The sequence below is a fragment of the Tetrao urogallus genome, assembly GCF_951394365.1.
Source record: "Tetrao urogallus genome assembly, chromosome: 2".
Lineage (NCBI taxonomy): Eukaryota > Metazoa > Chordata > Aves > Galliformes > Phasianidae > Tetrao > Tetrao urogallus.
The window spans coordinates 74,721,826-74,740,062 of NC_136814.1; the positions used below are offsets into that span (position 1 = coordinate 74,721,826).

Sequence of the window (18,237 nt, forward strand, 5' to 3'; positions counted from 1 at the left end):
CTGCCTGGGCACACTGTTGGCTCATGTTCAATTTACTGTTGACCAAGACCCCCCAAATCTCTTTTGGTGGTGCTGTTCTCCACTCTGTATGTACAGCCAGTTATTTTTATGCTATCTGAAGGGCTAAATGTTCATTGTTACTGTTGATTTCTCACAGCAATGTTTTCAGTTTTCTCATCTGACTCCTCGAAAGACGAGAGGATATGTAATGCCAAACTAAATGGGACTGTTATGATGGTGATGTTCTGAAATATTTTCATTTGACCCAGATCTTTGAGGAAATAGAAGGAAAGTTCTGGGGGTAGAGGAGATACCTCCCAGGCATCTTCTAGAACAGTGAATAGTCCAAAGCAACTGACCAGATAGCTTATGGAGAGATGTAAGCATACTGCCCATTTCACAAATTCTGCCTTGGACTGGAGAAACTTTATTGTTGACGTCAAAAAGTCTTCTATAAGCTGTTATAACAGTTAGAACATTAGTTTCCTTCACCATCTGAATGTAGCTGACAGGTAACAGTGGGTCTGTTAGCTGATACTTACAATCTCACTTTGGGTAAAAAATCTCCCAAGTGTTTTGCAGATAGGACAGTGAGTTATACTTCTGAGCCAAAACTTTCAAACTTTTCATGGGTCAAACAGATCTTTTAATCTTTATTAAGAAGTACCATCTGTTCTATTCCTATGTAAGTCGTGCATTTCACAGGAAGTACAGGGTGTAACATGCAGCGCTTCTAAAATGGGTGGTTATGTCTCAACCAGCCTGCAAGTGGTGGTTACTACTAGTGATTTCCTTTGTGATTTTGAGGGGAGCTGTCTTGTGATCATCTGTGAGACCGAGGGAAACCATTAACCTTCATGGCTGATATAGTTAGCCACAGTAATATTGAAGTATCAAAGTATATTGATTGTAAATGTTAGTGATTTTCTAATCTAGCTTTTTTTTTTTTTTTTTTTTAGCCAACATTTAATCCCTATACTATACCTGGGAACATACTGTCGATACAGAAAAAATATTATGTTCTCTTTTTTTTTTTTTTTTTTTTTTTTTTTTGCAGCAGTGTTTTCTTATGTAGTTTACCCCTAGAGTCTGTTGAGTACTGAATATTCTTGACATTCTTTATTTTCTGAGGCTTTAGTGCCTGTAAGTGAACACAAGCCTCTAGCTGAAGCCACCTCAGTGCTTAACAGGAAGGAATTTTGTGTGTCTTAAGGCTAATGTTTCTGCTTATATATCTCAATATAATTGCCTTTTAGAAGATGCACTAATGCTAATTCAGCACATGGTCTGTATCTGCCTCCTTTTTCTCTTATTTTCTATGTGTGTGTATATGCATAGTTTCTTATTCCTTATTAAATGTGGAAGGTATTTTTCCCCCCTCCTCATTTCTAAGGATTGCTTGCTTCCTCTCTTTCAGAAGGTTCTTTTTCTGTTATGTTTCTTCTCTGGAGAGCTTTCTGTGAACATTTTGCACTTGATCAAGTCTCTGAGTAGCTGAAGATGGCCATCACCCAGGCCTGGTGATAGCTGTTGGGATTGGGGAGGTATGGGAGGGCATGGCTCCAATTCTATACCCTCCTCCAGCTGTTCTAAATCTGACCCAAGACATGATGATGCACTGCTACTTTTCCTTCAGCTGATGCAATGGATGTAGGGATGCAGTGGCAAGGGTGAAGAATTTCAGGACTACAGATGATATGAAGGGCTGTGCAGAGTGTAGCTGCTAAAAGGACGTAGTTACCTGGGATCTTGAGGTACTGCTGCTGAGCTGGCTACTCTTGCATCTCTGTACCATGTTCAGCCCATTTCCATGAGATTGTTGTTAGCTCAACAACAGTGCAGAAAGTAGATGGGTCTGGCTCAGTTCTGGCACCTTGTTGCAGGAACTATTCATGTGAAACCCGGAGCACTGAGCTTACCAACTATCAGTATGCAGATGGATCACCTGTTTTTCTACTGCAGTGGCATAGCTACAGAGTATATCTGAGGCCTGACTTTATTCTGTAAAAGCATCATCTTGTCTGTCTGCTGCTATGGCTCTCTTTACATTAGCATCCTGGATGGAGTGTCTGGCTACCTGAGTTGATAATATTCTTAGGGTGCAGTAATTGAGTGAAATAGTCTCTGTGTTATCTGTCCAACTGTTGTACAACCTTGTCTTCTCCCTATGATGTCAGCACTTTGCTCCTCGCTCCCCCCAGTCCTCTTCTTGTTTCAGATTGACAGCATTACAGTGAGGGGTTACAGTGTACCTATCAGGTGAATGGAGAAGCCAGTATGGAAAAGCAAAAGCTTGGCTTCTTTGTCCAAATATAAGCTGTACTTTTTTCCTTAATTCTTTCATACTTGCACCTCTCCACCCTGAAATCTTAACTATGTGTTTGTGTGTATGTATATACATATGCACTTGTATGTAATCATGTAAATAAGCACATGCTGCTTATGCAAGAGAACCTGTTGTCAGGTATTTACAGTTAAAAGCTCTTACGGTAAACAAACAGACCAAACAAAGTGACTGGAACTAAATTAGGGTGCATACTTCCTATGTGCTGGATAGCTGATGCATTTGTAATTTTGAATAATTCACTCCAACTGCATGCTTTTCTTACCATGCAGAGAATTTTTGAAACTGTTCAGAATTGTAGTAATGCAGAATCATGCTTGTGATGGAAAGTGTGAAAGCATGTGCAGCTGTTTTTAGTTCATGGCATAACTTGATAGTGCTATGCACTCTGATGTTAGCAGCTCCAAAATCAGTTGTGTAAGTGCATAATTCTCTTACTCAGTCTGCAAGAGACAATTTGAAGTGGTGAGCACCAGCACCGGTTTCTTGTTTATGACTTTATTTTTTGGAAGATATTTGCTTTTGCCTGCTTTTTGCTTTCATCTTGGCAGCCCCTAATGCTGCTGCGCTCTGATGTTATTCAGAGTAGGAGGTCACAATCCTTTATTTCCTGGTGCTGTTAACCCTTTATTGAGAACCCAGACAGCATGGTAGCCAGGCTTATGAAGCTCTGCCTCCCTTACTGAATGACCTGTGTGCTGCTGCACCTACTGGGGCAAGCAGAAATAACATGGGATAAGCGAATCTCTGAAAGTCTGTGGAGCTTAAGATAATTAAGGTTGTGAACTAGCTCATTGCTTCAGGATGTACTGCTCTCAGAATATGGATTTGGTGGCACAGCTGAGCCTATCTTAACTGAAAACTTGGGTTCTGCTTTCCTTTCACTCGTTGTGTTTTTCTGCTTCCACTGTGCAGGCACCAGCACTGACTCATCCAATGGTGAGCTAATTCAGGATAGCAATTTGGAAGAATATTACTAATTCACGTTGTTATTTTTGCCATCTTAGTTCTTCGACTTGCTCAAGAGTGAAACAGATGAGTGCAATGGTATGTGGAAGGGAAAGGGAGCATAAAGGCTCCTTTCACAAGCGGTATGTAGCTAGATTTGTTAAAGCAAGTTTTAGGCTTTTTAGAGAGCAGGTAGAAAATACTTCTGTAATCATATGCAGGAGATGCAGTTCAACAGGTGAAGCTTCGTGCTTTGATCTTTTTAATCCACATTGAGATTTTGTGATGCTGCTAAAAAAAAAAGTCTGATAGATTTGGAATCTCCATAGAAACATTCAGTTCTGTAGCTTTCTCAACCTGATGGCCTTATTGGATTCTGTTGTGCAGAATTTTATTCTACTCAGCGTCAAATCTTTTCTAGAATACAAAGATTATTTGAGTTTTATTTTCCATATTCTTTATTGATATCTGCTTAGGCTTATCTGGGGCATTCAGAACAGCTTTAAGTTTCGGTAACCTGGTTTAGATTGGTAACAAAATCATATAAGTGTACTTTCATACATGTTTTTGTTACAAACCAGCTGTTTATTTTCTCTTTTGTTAAGACGTTTGTTCTAGATCAACCAAGAACCCTCTAAGTTTGGTGCTGCATAAGTACACTTTTTTCCCCTACAGTGTAAGTTTTAAGTTTTGAAATGCAATATATACTGCATCACCTAAGTGGAGGTTGAAAACATGGATTTTAACTTCTTGTACTGGAATTACCATTGAGGTCTGAATGGAGTTAATGTAGTTGACTGAAAACATTCATGTCAGAGATTTGGAGGGAGAGAAAAGGGACTTAACTGCTTCATCCATTTAGGTGCTTTTTTATTTAAAAAAAAAACCAAAAACAAACAAACAAACAAAAAAAATTATTCAAAGATGTTTTTGTGACTTCATTAATTCCTGTGCTGCTGAACTTTGTCTCTGCTGCCAGTAAGAAGCTCTTATTTTCCATGAATGGAGGAAAGCACTGAATTTTTGGTAGAAGAATGCAATTTATGTATTTTTTTTAAACATTTCCTAGTTTAATTTTGTCACTAGTTTACAGTTTACTTGTTTTGAGGCTGTATTTTTTGACACTTTTTTATTCCCAGAAATAACTCATTTCAGTTCTTGGGTTCATTATGTGGCCTACATATTTGACTTTACTGACAAAGCTGAACTGATCATGGTGTTTGGGGGAGAAATAGAGTCATAGTATCGTAGAATTGCTCAGGTTGGAAAAGACCTTAAAGATCATCAAGTCCAACCACAACCTAACCATACTTCCCTAACTCTGGCAACCTTCTGCTAAATCATGGCCCTGAGCACCACATCCAAACAGTTTTTAAGCACATGCAGGGCTGGTGACTCAACCACCTCCCTGGGGAGCCTATGTCAGTGCTTAACAAGCCTGTCTCTAAAGAAGTGTTTCCTGATGTCTGACTTAAACTTACCCTGGTGCAACTTGAGGCATTTTCCCTCATCCCGTCTCCAGTGAGAAGAGAAATAGTGCTGGACTGGAAGAAGTCTCTAAACCAGTACTGCTTGTTAAGATCATATGTTGCTATAACAGCCTGAATCTTGTATTGTTTTCTGATCTGCTTTTATGAAAGCTTATGTACTGATTTTTTTTTTTTTTGTTAATTTTATTTCTATTTAGGGTGCAGTTTTCTTGGAAGGTGTAACAGTGAAATATGTGAACCAGGTGACAACACAACCAAAGTTGGGAGGAATACAGCAAAAGTGTCAGCAATTCTGTGGATGGGAAGGGTATGAGAATATTTAGAACTCTTTCATTTATAATGTCTAGAAATGTTGCATTTCTAGTTTTGTAGGAGAAAGTAGTCAAAAAGAGTGTCTATTTTTAGACTTAAAGAAAAAAAAAAAAACCCTCCAAAACTCCTCAAAACTGAAACAAGTGAGGATTTATACTCTGATTGTACAATATAATACTCATTTTTGGGGGCTGACTTGGTTTCATGTCCAGCATTAAAATGAATGTGGGTTTCAATGTCTCAGATTCTGAACTTCTCCTTTGTAAAGCTGGAGTTCAAGGGAGTTGCTTGCAGCGCTTCCAAACAGTCTGAAGCTTACAGTTTTTCCAGTGCTTTTGGTTTTAAATACAAATGTCTCTTCTTCTAAAATTAACATTCTGAAGTTCTGCATAATTCATTATTTTGTCATGGACAAGTACCCTTATTACTATCAGAAAAACATTTAATTTCTCTTGCAAAATGCCTTGTTGGGAAGGTGTTCTAACTCAAGGTTAACCTTGCAGCAAGTCTACAACAAGGTGCGATTTCAGTCACGTGATGTTAAAAAATGCATTACCTTGTGTGACTGCTCACTGCAGAACATTAATAAACATATTTCTCTTTTTAGGTCTGGATTCCCCGGAGCACAGCCTGTTTCCATGGACAAGCAAAATATTAAATTTCTGGAACAGAAACCATACAAAGTTAGCTGGAAAGCAGACGGCACACGGTAAGCTCATTTTAAATGAAAAAGAAATACCCTGTAAACTGGGTGGAAGGTTGTATTTTCTCAGGAAAGTGAACTAACATCTGCAATAGACAAAGCACATTCTAACAGCAAAACCGACTCCAAAGTTTTATTCATTTATTTTTTCTTGATCCCCAACATTTGTTGATGTTTGTGGCTGAATTTCATTTTAGCAGCTGCTCTGCAGACTGGCTGTGTGTACTTTCATTCTTTTTTGTGATCCTCATCTGTCTGTCAGCTAGGATTTGCCAGTAAGGTCTTAGAATAATCTCAGGTAACAGTAAGAGTTTGTTAAGCTGAAGAATTTGTTTATAAAAGCGAAATTAAAATTTATATTTGAGCCTTCAGAAGTAGAATAATGTTAAAAATGTCATGGTTTCTGTTTTTCTTCACACTGTGATCCTTTATTGAGATTTGTGGTTCAATAGTTTCGTCTTCCCTTATCAGTTCTCTTGCTTTCATTGTAGGGGGGACGCTTTTTTCCTCCCTTTGGAAACAGACTACCACTTGATTACATTGATCTTTTGAACCTATTCAGTGTTATGATTGCTAGTTTGAAAAGCATCCTTACGTGCAATTTCTCTTTTTTTGTGTGTTTTTTTCATTTGTCTAGGCACTTCCTGTGATTTTTAGATGCGGTACAATACTGCGTCTTGTCTACGATTGCCAATGCAGAGTAGTGTGGGTTTCATACAAGTTTTGCTGTATTTTGCCTTATTTTGAGTATCTGAGCTATTGTGTGGTATCTCAGATTGTGCTATAGGTCTGTACTTTGGTAGTCAAGTATTCCCTGTTGTGACTGATTGTTACACACACACACACATAGATGAGAGAAATATGTGTCTATAAAATACATAGAATGGAATTCCAAGCACCAATTTGTTTGACTTATTTTTCCACAATATATCTTGCAAAATAGAAATATTTTGCCCTTAAGGCAAAAATTTTGAGGCATTGTGTAAAAAAAATTAAATTCTGTCGGGAAGAACTTCTGCTGTTATTTCACTTGAAGCAGGATTATTGCCAATGCTTCAGAAATTTAATTTGGCTTCATCTTGTCAAATCTTGAGAACTCCCAGGAAGGGGTTTACGTAGCAATCTGTTTACTGCTTACGTAGTAATCTGTTCTGGAGCTGCAGTGCCCATCCAGTGGAGGAAGCTTGGTTTTTCTTCTTGATGTTCAAAGGGAACCTCCCAGGTAGCAATTCATAGCTGTGACTTCTTGTATCGTTTGTCACTACCGAAAGAAATTTGGACTATGTCTTTAATTGCCATTCATATACTGCTAGGTTGCTGCCTGGTCACCCTTTGGCTTTATTTCCTCTCATAAAATCATAGGGCATTTTGGGTTGGAAAGGACCTTTAAGACCATCCAGTTCTACTCCCTCTGCTGTGGACAGGGACACTTTCCTCTGGACCAGGCTGCCCAGGGTCTCATCCACCCCAGCCTTGAGCACATCCGGGGATGAGGCATCCACAGTTTCTTTGGGCAGCCTGTGGCAGTGCTTCACCACCATCTGAGTAAAGATTTCTTCCTGATACCTGATGTAAATCTCTCCTCTTTTAGTTTAAAGCTGTTACCACTAGTCCCTTCACTATGCTGCCTGGCAAAGAGTCTCTTTCCCTTCTTTCTTGTAGACCTCTCTGTGTGCTAGAAGTCTGCGCTGAGGTCTCCTCGGAGCCTTCTCTTCTCCAGGCTAGACAACACTAACTCCCTCAGCCTTTCTTTACGTGTCAGGTGCTTCAGCCTTCTGATCATCCTTGTGACCCTTCTCTGAACCTCCCTGTCATTCTTATGCTGAGCACCCAGAGCTGAGCACAGTAGTCTAGGTGGAATTTCACAAGAGCAAGGCAGAGAATCACCTCCACCACCCTGCTGGTCACAATTCTTTTGATGCAGCATGCAGTTGGTTTTCTGGGCCACAAGCTCCTGCTGACTGCATATGCTCAGCTTTTAGTCCTCCTCAACCCCCAAGTCCTTTTCTGTAGGGCTGCTCTCAGTCCATTCTCTGCCCAGCCTGTATTTCTGTTTGGGTTTGTCCTGATGCAGGTTCAAGACTTTGCATTATGGCCTTGTTGGACTTCATGAGGTTCATATGGGCTCACCTGAGTGTGTCACAGAATCACAGAATTGTAGGGGTTGGAAGGGACCTCCAGAGATCATCGAGTCCAACCCCCCTGCCAAAGCAGGTTCCCTACAGCAGGTCGCACAGGTAGGCATCCAGGCAGGTCTTGAACATCTCCAGAGAAGGAGACTCCACCACCTCCCTGGGCAGCCTGTTCCAGTGCTCCGTCACCTCACTGTAAAGAAGTTCTTGCGCACATTTGTGCGGAACTTCCTATGCTGCAGTTTCCGGCCGTTTCCCCTTGTCCTGTCTCCACTCACCACTGAAAACAGTCTGGCCTCGCCGTTCTGCCCCCCACACCTCAGATATTTATAGACCTGGATCAGGTCCCCTCTCAGTCTTCTCTTCTCAAGGCTGAACAGACCCAGTTCACTCAGCCTTTCCTCATAGGAGAGATGCTCCAGGCCCTTCACCATCTTCGTGGCCCTCCGCTGGACTCTTTCCAAGAGATCCTTGTCTTTTTTGTACTGGGGAGCCCAGAACTGGACGCAGTACTCCAGATGAGGCCTCACCAGGGCAGAGTAGAGGGGGAGGATCACCTCCCTCGACCTGCTGGACACGCTCTTTTTAATGCACCCCAGTAAGCCATTGGTCTTTTTGGCCACAAGGGCACACTGCTGGCTCATGGCCAACCTGTCATCCACCAGGACACCCAGGTCCCTCTCTGCAGAGCTCCCCTCCAGCAGGTCATCCCCCAGCCTGTACCGGTGCATGGAATTATTCCTCCCCAGATGCAAGACTCTACACTTGCTTTTGTTAAACCTCATCCGGTTTTTTTCTGCCCAGCTCTCCAGCCTATCCAGGTCTTGCTGAATGGCAACACAGCCTTCAGGCGTGTCAGCCAATCCTCCCAACTTCGTATCATCAGCAAACTTGCTGAGGGTGGCCATTATCCCCTCATCAAGGTCATTGATGAAGATGTTGAACAAGACCGGACCCAGCACAGACCCCTGAGGAACACCGCTGGTTACAGGCCTCCAACCGGACTCTGCACCACCACCAACGACCCTCTGTGCTCTGCCAGTCAGCCAGTTCTCAACCTACCTCACTGTCCACTCATCTATTCCACACTTCCTCAGCTTTGTTATAAGGATGTCGTGGGGGACAGTATCAAATGCCTTGCTGAAATCAAGGTAGACTACATCCACTGCTCTCCCCCCATCCACCCAGCCAGAGACAACATCGTAGAAGGCTACCAGGTTGGTCAAAGTTCCTCTGGATGGCACTGTCTCTCTCCAGCAAGTCAGCTGCGCCACTCAGCTTGGTATTGTCCATAAATTTGAAGAGGGTGCATTCATCCTGCTGTCTGTGTCACTAACAGCTGCAGTTGCCTTTTTTTGCAAATTTATTATCGAAGTACTTAGTTTAATTTTTGATATTAACAAAACCTAATGTTCTTGATCGAAATCACTTTATAGCTTTGTGAGAAGTGTGAAGAAATATGCTCTGCCAGTTGTTTGTTCATTGAATGCTGTTGCTAGCACAGGTCAGTTGATGGTTACAAGTGCAGCAAATGCATCCAGCATTAGCATGCTCCAGCATGATGAGAACATCATTTGCGATGCATTCCTTAGGACAGGTTCTCAAGGTGACCAGATTGGTGAGATTCTGATTTAACATCATCTGCAAGATATCCTTTTGTTCCTTTCTGATGTGTATGAAAAACCTGTGTCGCAGAATATTTTCCCTCTACTCCCAGCAGCTAAGAGGAGGTACACGGAGTATTTACTAATCATGTTGAAATAAAACCCCAAGTGTTAGGTGCCCCATTGTCTTTGTGCTCTTGCAAACAGGTATTGTGGTTCTTCATACATGCAAATCTTTCTTAATTTGAATTCTGAAATTCCAAAATGATATTTTATGAAAATAAGAGAGTATTTTTAAATTTGGAACATTTGTGAAATTACAACAGTTTTCTTGAGTGTTGGAATCTTCTTTGGGGATTGATACTGTAACCTTCTGTGTTTCTTCAGTGTTTCTCGTTTCAAAACTGAAATCAGGAATACCAGATACTAATGAAAATAATCTTAGTCTCTGCCACTCATAGCATTCAGATCACAGTCTTCCACGTCATTGTGAGCACTCTAGGTAGATAGTAATGACATTTCTTGCATTTTATTCAAGTGTGTCTCACTAATAGGAACTTACAGGCTATCTTCTAAAGGTTTTTCTCACTTTCATTGCTTTGTTAGGTTTGTTATCTTCAGTTTTATAATGGAATGTTCTAGATAATGAAAAGCCTTGAAAATATGGGGAATTCAGTGTCTTATGAAAATTACCAAGATGTTCCACTTGGACTCCATCAGGATTCAGCACAGTTCAGCCAGAACTAAGCTGTCTTCCATACAAAAAGTCTCTCAAAGGTTTTTCATCTTTGTTGTTTGTACTTCAGGGTTTTATTAGGTTGGGCAGAGCACGATGTGAAAATACAAAGCTCGCACTCCGTATGACATCCAAGCATTAAGAAGTGTGTGAGAACGTCGGCCTTATCACCTCAGGGCTTGAGCATAGTTGGCCAGTATTAATGTGATGCAGGCATTCTGAGAACACGAGGTTACAGAAACATTGTCTTGGGAGATCCAGGCTTATTCTCAGAGCAGTACCGTGCATTCAAGTGCTGCTGAGCCTGAGCAAATAAACTCAGCCAACAAAACTGACCGTGCAAAGAACTAGATGGGATTCTTTGCATTAATTGTGCTTTTAATCCACATTCCAGTTATACTATCTATGAAGTTGACTTCTAAAACCATGAAAACATTTGCGAAGTATTAACACACACAGGTCGGGTATTGTTATTGGTAGTTCTTGCCTTTTCTGACATCTTGATCCTTAAGCAAGTCTTTGTTTCCAGGATTGATTTACACTAATATTTTAATATGCATTAAAGACATTTCGTGGATATGTTTTTGAATAATCTAGGCCTATTGCTTCTAGAAATAGTGATAACAGAAAATGTTACTTTGAAATAATTTCTTTACTGAAATCTGTTTTACATTAAAGAAAAAAGAAATAGCTTTGCCTGCAGTAGCTCCTGTATGCTTTGCCAGTGAACAATAATCCCTTCAAAGCTGTGTATCATTGACCAGTGCAGATTGATTTAGAACAAGCAGTAAGATGCCGTATTAAAATTAAAATTAGTGCTACTCTGTAGGGTTGTAAGCTATTTTTCACATTTTGTTTGTGTTTTCAATATGAAAAGCTTTTCTTTGTCACACTGTATTCATTTGGAAAATTGAAGCCTTACGGAATATTCTTATGCAGCCATACAGGACATATTCTGCATTTGGAGTAGTTACATATGAAATAGCAGTGCATGTTGAAGACTGCCTTTGTGAAAGAAATTAGAGTGCATATAGTTTCTTAAGAGGAATTTAAAGTATTTGGGGTATTGTATCCCGTGTTTTTAAAATTCAGAATGAATAAAGAATAGGAAACTGAATAGCTCTGTTGAATTTTCTCAGAATGTATTAACTTACGTTGGTTGTGGAGATGCACAAACTGATAGCTGTACTCAGAGAAGAAAATGGTGTTACGCAGGCCTAGCGTTAATGAAATTCAGCTGAGGGAATGCTGTGAAAGAGATAAAAGACAGAAACCTGAGCTATTATTTGGACATTTAGACACCGTATAATAATAGCTACTCTAATCAACAATGAAAAATGTCTGGCAATTTTTATATTGGACACGCTTATTATTTTGCTGTTCTCCAATGATCCAGACTCCACATGTAATTGAACACATTTTCATTAATTGTTCTGAATGCTTGTGTTGACAAGCATGACCTTCCTGAATTTAATATTAAGACATTTGTTACTGGAGATGTATTTACAGATACCTGGCTCACTTTATCTGGAAATGAAACCCCTGTTGTTACATCTCTGAACCTATTCTGTCAAATGTATTGTAGATGCAGCAGTCTATGGTATGTTTATTTCAGGGTTTTTTTTTTTGGCTTGCACAGTTTTGTTCTAGTTGTTTTCTGCCTTTTTGATTAAAAGAGTGCTACTGTTTCATCAGACTGGCTAGGCTTATAAAAAAGTAGATGCTTAACTAATAATTTTATTTTACACTTTCTCACTTGAATATAACTTGCTCATATGGGTCAATGGCAGTATTTTCTCAGCTTAGGCAAACTTACATTTCACCACTGTTAAATATTTGCATTTTATTCCTTCAGTGGTTGTTCTCTCTGGAGGTTTTCATAGTTGAAGCCCTTATTTTTAGGTTGCTTTAACTGACATAGAGTATTGGTAATTTCATGAGGACATTTACTTTTCTCCAAATACATCTCTTCTTCCTATTGATTTTAACTGGATCTGAGGGTTCTTGCTTTCTATATTAAAATATTGCTATATTTTTCTAACCATAGTGAAAAGAAAAAAAAATTAAGGTATTTCTTAAAAGTTAATTAACACCTGTCAATGACTAAATAATGTGATTTAATTAGTTAAATTGGTTGACAGTGATTCTGTAAAGCATTTTTGGAAAATTACTGGAGTAGCATCTTACACACTTTCATAAACTTCTGGGTTCTGAGTTTCTTTTCTTGGTCAGAACTTCCCTGTTATAACAGATCCTGGAATTCAAAATCTCCTGATTTACCCTTGCTTGCTTCATCCTGGTTCTCAGAGGTTGTGCCTGAACCAGTGGCCTTGCTTGCTCACTGCCTCACTTTGAATCCTTCTGTGAGCATCACAAAGTGCACATCTTGTCCTTGCTCCATGTTACCTTCTGGAGCAAACCAGTGTGCTTGCTCCAAAGGGAAATGCAGTGTGTTTTCCACTCTTACCCAGGGCGGTTCTTCAGTTTTGATCTTCTATTCTCAAACACTCCTATATTTATTCCTGCACTGCCTGTGGGAGCATATGTACCCACAGAACTGCTATAAAGACACTGCTAAATGACAGTGCAGCTGCTTTTTATTTTATACGTTTCTAAACTGACATAATGACTGCTAATGCTCTGATCTCATGTTCTCTTTTTTCTTCCTGGGTGGACAGTATTGTGCTGTGCAGCACTCCATAAAGCACAGTGCCTGTGGGCAGGCATGGGAGATGCCCAACTCCCAGTGCAGTCAGAATGTTCTGTGCAGCCATTCAGCAAGGCCTACAGCAGGTGCTGTGTGTTTGGTCTACCAAATCACTCTGTTTTCCTTTCTGAGTTAATGAGAGGTTATGGTCTAGGAACTTAGCAAACATTTTTATAAGGGCCTATGTGAAAATCCAGGTCCGTGTCTGTCTCACATTGAGGCTCTCTTTGGAAAAAATACTTCCTTTGTGGCAGCTCTTAGTGTATGTGTATGTAAGTATTACTTGGAAGTCATTCTGTTTTGGGAGAATCACTTCTAAAGTCATATTGCATTATTATTGACAGAATTACTTGAGTTTGCAGTTATCTTGCCTGGTTTGACGTGAACTCTATTCTGTATGCTTATTGAAACAGTTGTCAAACCTCTGGTGTCTTAAGAATAATTTTTATGGTAATCTATTCATAAGACACCAAAATCCAAAGGACAAATTTTCCACTGTTGAAGTCCCACCTTCTGGCCTTTTAAGTAGCAAATACACATTGCAGCTTAGCAGTAGCTACAAGGTACGCATGGCTTTATAAACACATCCAGTTTCGTAGGGCTGGGATTACAGAAATAGTAGATGCTATCTGAATAAGACAATTGTTATAGTGTGTACAAGGCATGCTGGATGACTCGGTGTTACCAACTTCGTACTGTAAAGTCATTAGCCCAGGTGGTGAGCGGCACACTGTATCCCATGGTACAGGTCTCATTAATAATGTCTGTAGCAGATGTTTGTTCTAATGAGTGGAGCTGGATGTTCAGACAGAAGTAGGGTCCGTGAAGTAATGAGATGCCAGTTCTGGAAAAAAAAAAAAGACTCTTTCCACTAAGAATAATTAAAAGCTTTAAAATGTCCATAGAATAATTCATATTAATCCAATCAAAGAGGACGTGAGTTTTATAATGGTAAAATGTGACTTGAACAAAATACAAGCCATTAATGGATGTGAGTTACTGTCTTACATTTGTGTGAGTACCTTTTTATTTTTCATGTCTGTATGCATGTACTTTTAGGATTGATTTTATTATTTTTTACTAATGCAGTGGCAGTTTAATTATAGTAAATCAGCTATTTAGAAGAAATACAGAACAGATAGTTCTTGCCAAAGGCTGTTATAGTTGAAAAATATCCATATAAACTTGGTGGCTCACAGATACCTAACTGTGAACAACTAGGTACAGCATGTTAAGCCTCTATGAGAATCACTACTAATTGTTTAAAAGGCATTCATAATAAAATATTTAGTAATATCTATGAAGCTAGTAATTTTTACATAATTAGAAAACTGCATGCTTGAAAAAGGCCTGCTGCCTACGTAACTCTCATTTTAATAGTGTCAGTAGAAAATAAACTTAGTGAGGCTGCACTTAAGTGTATGGTAAAATTGGTGCCCAAAGTTTTTAAATTGTTTATTAACCAAATAATAGTAACTTCTGTGCTTTGGATAACTCAGAATAATGCTTAAGACCTGTAATGGCATCCTAGGTGTCTCCAGTGCAGCTTTATACAAAGTGAAGAATTTTTCTATTTTTGTGAAGTTCAAAGTTATTGCCAGCTATAGTTTTTTCAAAACCACACTTAAGACTGTTACTTGAAGGATGAAGGATACCTACTGGGAGTACTTCTCATGCTTGCTTTTAAAAGGTAATGGATATAGGGGCAAAAATTTTTTCCCCTGAATTTGCCTCAATAATGTCTTGTTTTGCTGTCCTATGATCCTTTGGGTGGTGGGATGAAGCTTATGCTTCAACTGAGAAATATCAGCTTCCTAATATGAAAAATTGTCCAGAAGTCTTTTGAGTTGAGAGTAACATGTGGAAAAAGGTGATCATTGCTGAAGGTCAACTTGACAAAAATGAAGAAAACTGAGAAACAGATCTTCTGTTTTAGAAATAACAAGATAAAAAGAGGTAATGCAAAATAACGTGGCAGGGAAGAAAGAAGATCACCTGTTTGTATAAGACTGAAGAAGAGAGAGTTTTCCATGAATGTGTCTGTAGCAATTGGACAGATCAATACGATGGGAAAGGCATTGCAACGAAGGTGTGATAACAGAAGGACCAGCAGAATAGAAAGATGCTATAAAGGAAAGGAACAAGATTACTCACCTGTATCAGAAGATCCTAGGTTTACAGGGGAAACCACCAAGGAGAGATCTCCAAAAAGAGAACCTTTCCCCATGGCAGTCAGCCCTTAAATGAGGTCTAAGAGGTACAGCCGTGCTCCACCCCTTCAGGTCACACTGCTGAGTTGCCTTCACCTGTGCTCCCAGGGCTGACCGGTCCTTTCCCCAAGTGCTCAGTCAGTGGTTGTGACTCAACAGTTACCATACAGCATCCAACTGTCATCTCGGAGAGGCAGGAAAATGTTATAGACAAAGATGAGATAACAAAGCTGAATGGAGAAGGACAGGGAAGATTGGAGAGTTATACTAATCCAATTGAAAAGACAAATAATGGAATTGAGAACTCATTATTTAGAATGAGAGACCAACTTATCTTGAAAGCAGATTTAAAGTACAGAAAGATTGTCTACTGAGAGTGAAAATATTAAGATGGGATTAAACTTGAAGGAGGGTCTATTGGGAATGAGAGAGAGGACAGATTAATTTTCAGATTGGTAAAAAATGATGGGCAGGTTCTTATAGACATGGAGGTTTACGCCAGCAGTGGAAAATAACTGAAGTGGAGCATTACACAGATGTTAGCATATTCTTTCCTGGTGTGGAGGAGGACAGTAAGGTTGACTGCTGAGGTTAGCCAGCTGGCATCAGAAGTAATTCTAACAGGGAGATTTAGGGCCATTCATTGCTGAAAGGCATTTATGAGCGTAGAGGTTTTCTCTAGGTATGGATAACCTATTTCTTGGTGACCTTATTTTCTGGCCCTAGATGGCTAACAAATAAATCAATTAATGTTGTATCTTGGGTGTCTAATTATTTCCTTGTATTTAGTGTTGATAAACATAAGACTGTTGATTATTGTTTGATTAATTACCATTCTTGGAGTCAGGAAGGGACATTTTCTTGTTAATATTGTGATGGGATACAGAACAGTCTAGAATTTTCGGGGCATTTTTAAACTGCACCTTCCTCTTCTTCCTTTCCTTGGTTATCTTAAATATATATATATGTGCATATATATGTGCATATATATACACACACACTTAAAATATTTATCAATTTTGCACAATTGATTGGTAATGCTGTGTATCCATCCATTCCTTTGTTGAGGCACTGAGATTTTGAAGATCAGAAGTGCTCAGGATTTTGGGTTTGGCCACGTATTGAGCAGGCTTTTCAGGAATTAATGAATTCATGAAAGGAGTGACAGGTTTTGTGAACAAGTGGGCTTAACTCAAGTGGTTTGATTCAAAGTTAAATAAGCTCTGTTCATAGCGTGTGCTTTTGTGACAGTCAGCGGCAGGCAAAGCCTCAGCTCTTGAATGCTAATTGTATGAATGCTGGCGTAGTTCATGTGTGTGTAGGAAAGTTTCTGATCAGACTCTTGTGGTTATTTTTAATAACTACAAGAAAATAGGAGCAGTAAGGGTTTTTCTGTTACTGCTGTGAAGCTGCATCAAAACAGGATGATATTTAAGGAGACGTGTAGTAAAACCTTACTGAAAAGGGAAGAGTGACTGTTGCTGTTCCCTTATTCCTACCTGCGCTGTTTGGTTGCATGCTATGCTTTTAAGATCCTTAGAAGGGAAGTGCAGTTTTTATTTACGTTGATATAGATCCCAGTGTTCCTGCTTTGTAATTACTTTAACTGGCTCTTTAAGAGAGGACAAACCTGCTTATTTTTAAACCAATTATGTAAGTAGAAGGTTCTTCCTTCTACTTTTGGAAGAACCTTGATTGACGATGGATCTGGGATCCACATAGGATTTCTATTTCTGACTTTATTTTGAAGAAGATATTTAGTTGGAAACAGTATGTATTTTGGCTGGAAAACTGAAGTTGTGAAGTTCATACAAATAGTTGCACTAAAGCATTCTCCTCCCCACCTCCCCCCTTTGAAACAGTATTAAAAGATAAGAATAGCTTTTGTAAACTTCAGTACTAATCAGCTGTTGAGCACCTGCAGTTGAGCTCTGAAGCGTGCAGTAGTAATGTGGTGTCAGGCTGCTCCAGCAGTACATAAAGGCACATGCGTGATTAAGGATTATAGAGTGAGGTGTTTTTTTTTTTTTTTTTTTTTTTGTTTTTAAGGTTGATTTATGACATTATTGTATAAAATGTCTTTTTAATGGTCGCTTAGGAGAACAACTCATAGATGTTTTATAGCACCATAAACAGCATTCCTTTTAATTTTCTGAAAAAACAAATGCTTAACTCATAGTTTTATTTTGTGTATTTAGGTAGGTGAGTGAGAGAAAATGAGACAGGGAAGCAGAAAAGATGTTTTGGATTAGAAAGATGGAGCAGAGATGTGTGTCTTTACTCTCTCTACAATTCAATAGTTACTTCGTGTGTTTGCACTGGACGCTAACCTTAGGATTACAAGACTGATATCAGCCTGTTTACCAAAGCATTAGAAAGAGTGAAAATTGCATTCCTATTTGAGTTTTTATCTGAGAGTGCAGGAAGCCCCTTTGCATACTGAGTTAAAGGCACGTTACACATGTGTAGTGTGTCCTGTAGATCACAATGAAGAAGCACTAGCACAAGATTGCCTTCATCATTTCCATCATCTTCACCAGTTGATGTGTTCTCAAAGGACAAACATTTTCTCACTTTTTACCCATTGTCCATGGAATGAGAGCACACTTAGATTTTCCAGAGGTTGATTTTTGTTAGCTGCTCTCAGGAGACACGATAACTCATTAGTTCTGTTTAACTATATTGGTAAATCTCCCTTTACTGAGAGATGTAGATCAAATGAAGCAGCACAGAGTATCCTAAGGTGTTAGGCTGGTAGCTGGAAATGTTGTGTATAAATATTGTTACTCTTAAGAAGTTTGCTCATGGCAGTATTATTTTAAATGGCAATAAAGGTTACAGACCAGATCTAGCAATTTCACAGCTCTTAGGCTAGGTTGCAATTGGTGGTTGTTTTTTAAATCTTCACTCTGTATTTGGAGTGGGGTGTGACTGTGTGTGTGTGTATTTATTTATTTACTGCTGAAGCACACTGATTCCATTTTGCTTCTTATCACTCTCCTGAAGGTCTGTCTTTTAAATCACTGAGTCGGTATAGAGAAATGAATAAAT

General features: G+C 39.3%; 1 protein-coding gene across 2 annotated transcripts in view; it reads left to right on the top strand.

The window, feature by feature from the left end:
- RNGTT (RNA guanylyltransferase and 5'-phosphatase) overlaps positions 1 to 18,237 on the top strand; it is a gene marked incomplete at both ends in the record, with an annotated part of 187,671 nt that overhangs the window by 21,674 nt on the left and 147,760 nt on the right. For both annotated transcript variants that reach the window (XM_079532490.1, XM_079532491.1), the window contains 2 exons: positions 4,980 to 5,089; positions 5,702 to 5,803. In XM_079532490.1, the coding sequence (XP_079388616.1) occupies positions 4,980 to 5,089; positions 5,702 to 5,803 (212 nt within the window). The remainder of the gene's footprint in view (positions 1 to 4,979; positions 5,090 to 5,701; positions 5,804 to 18,237) is intronic.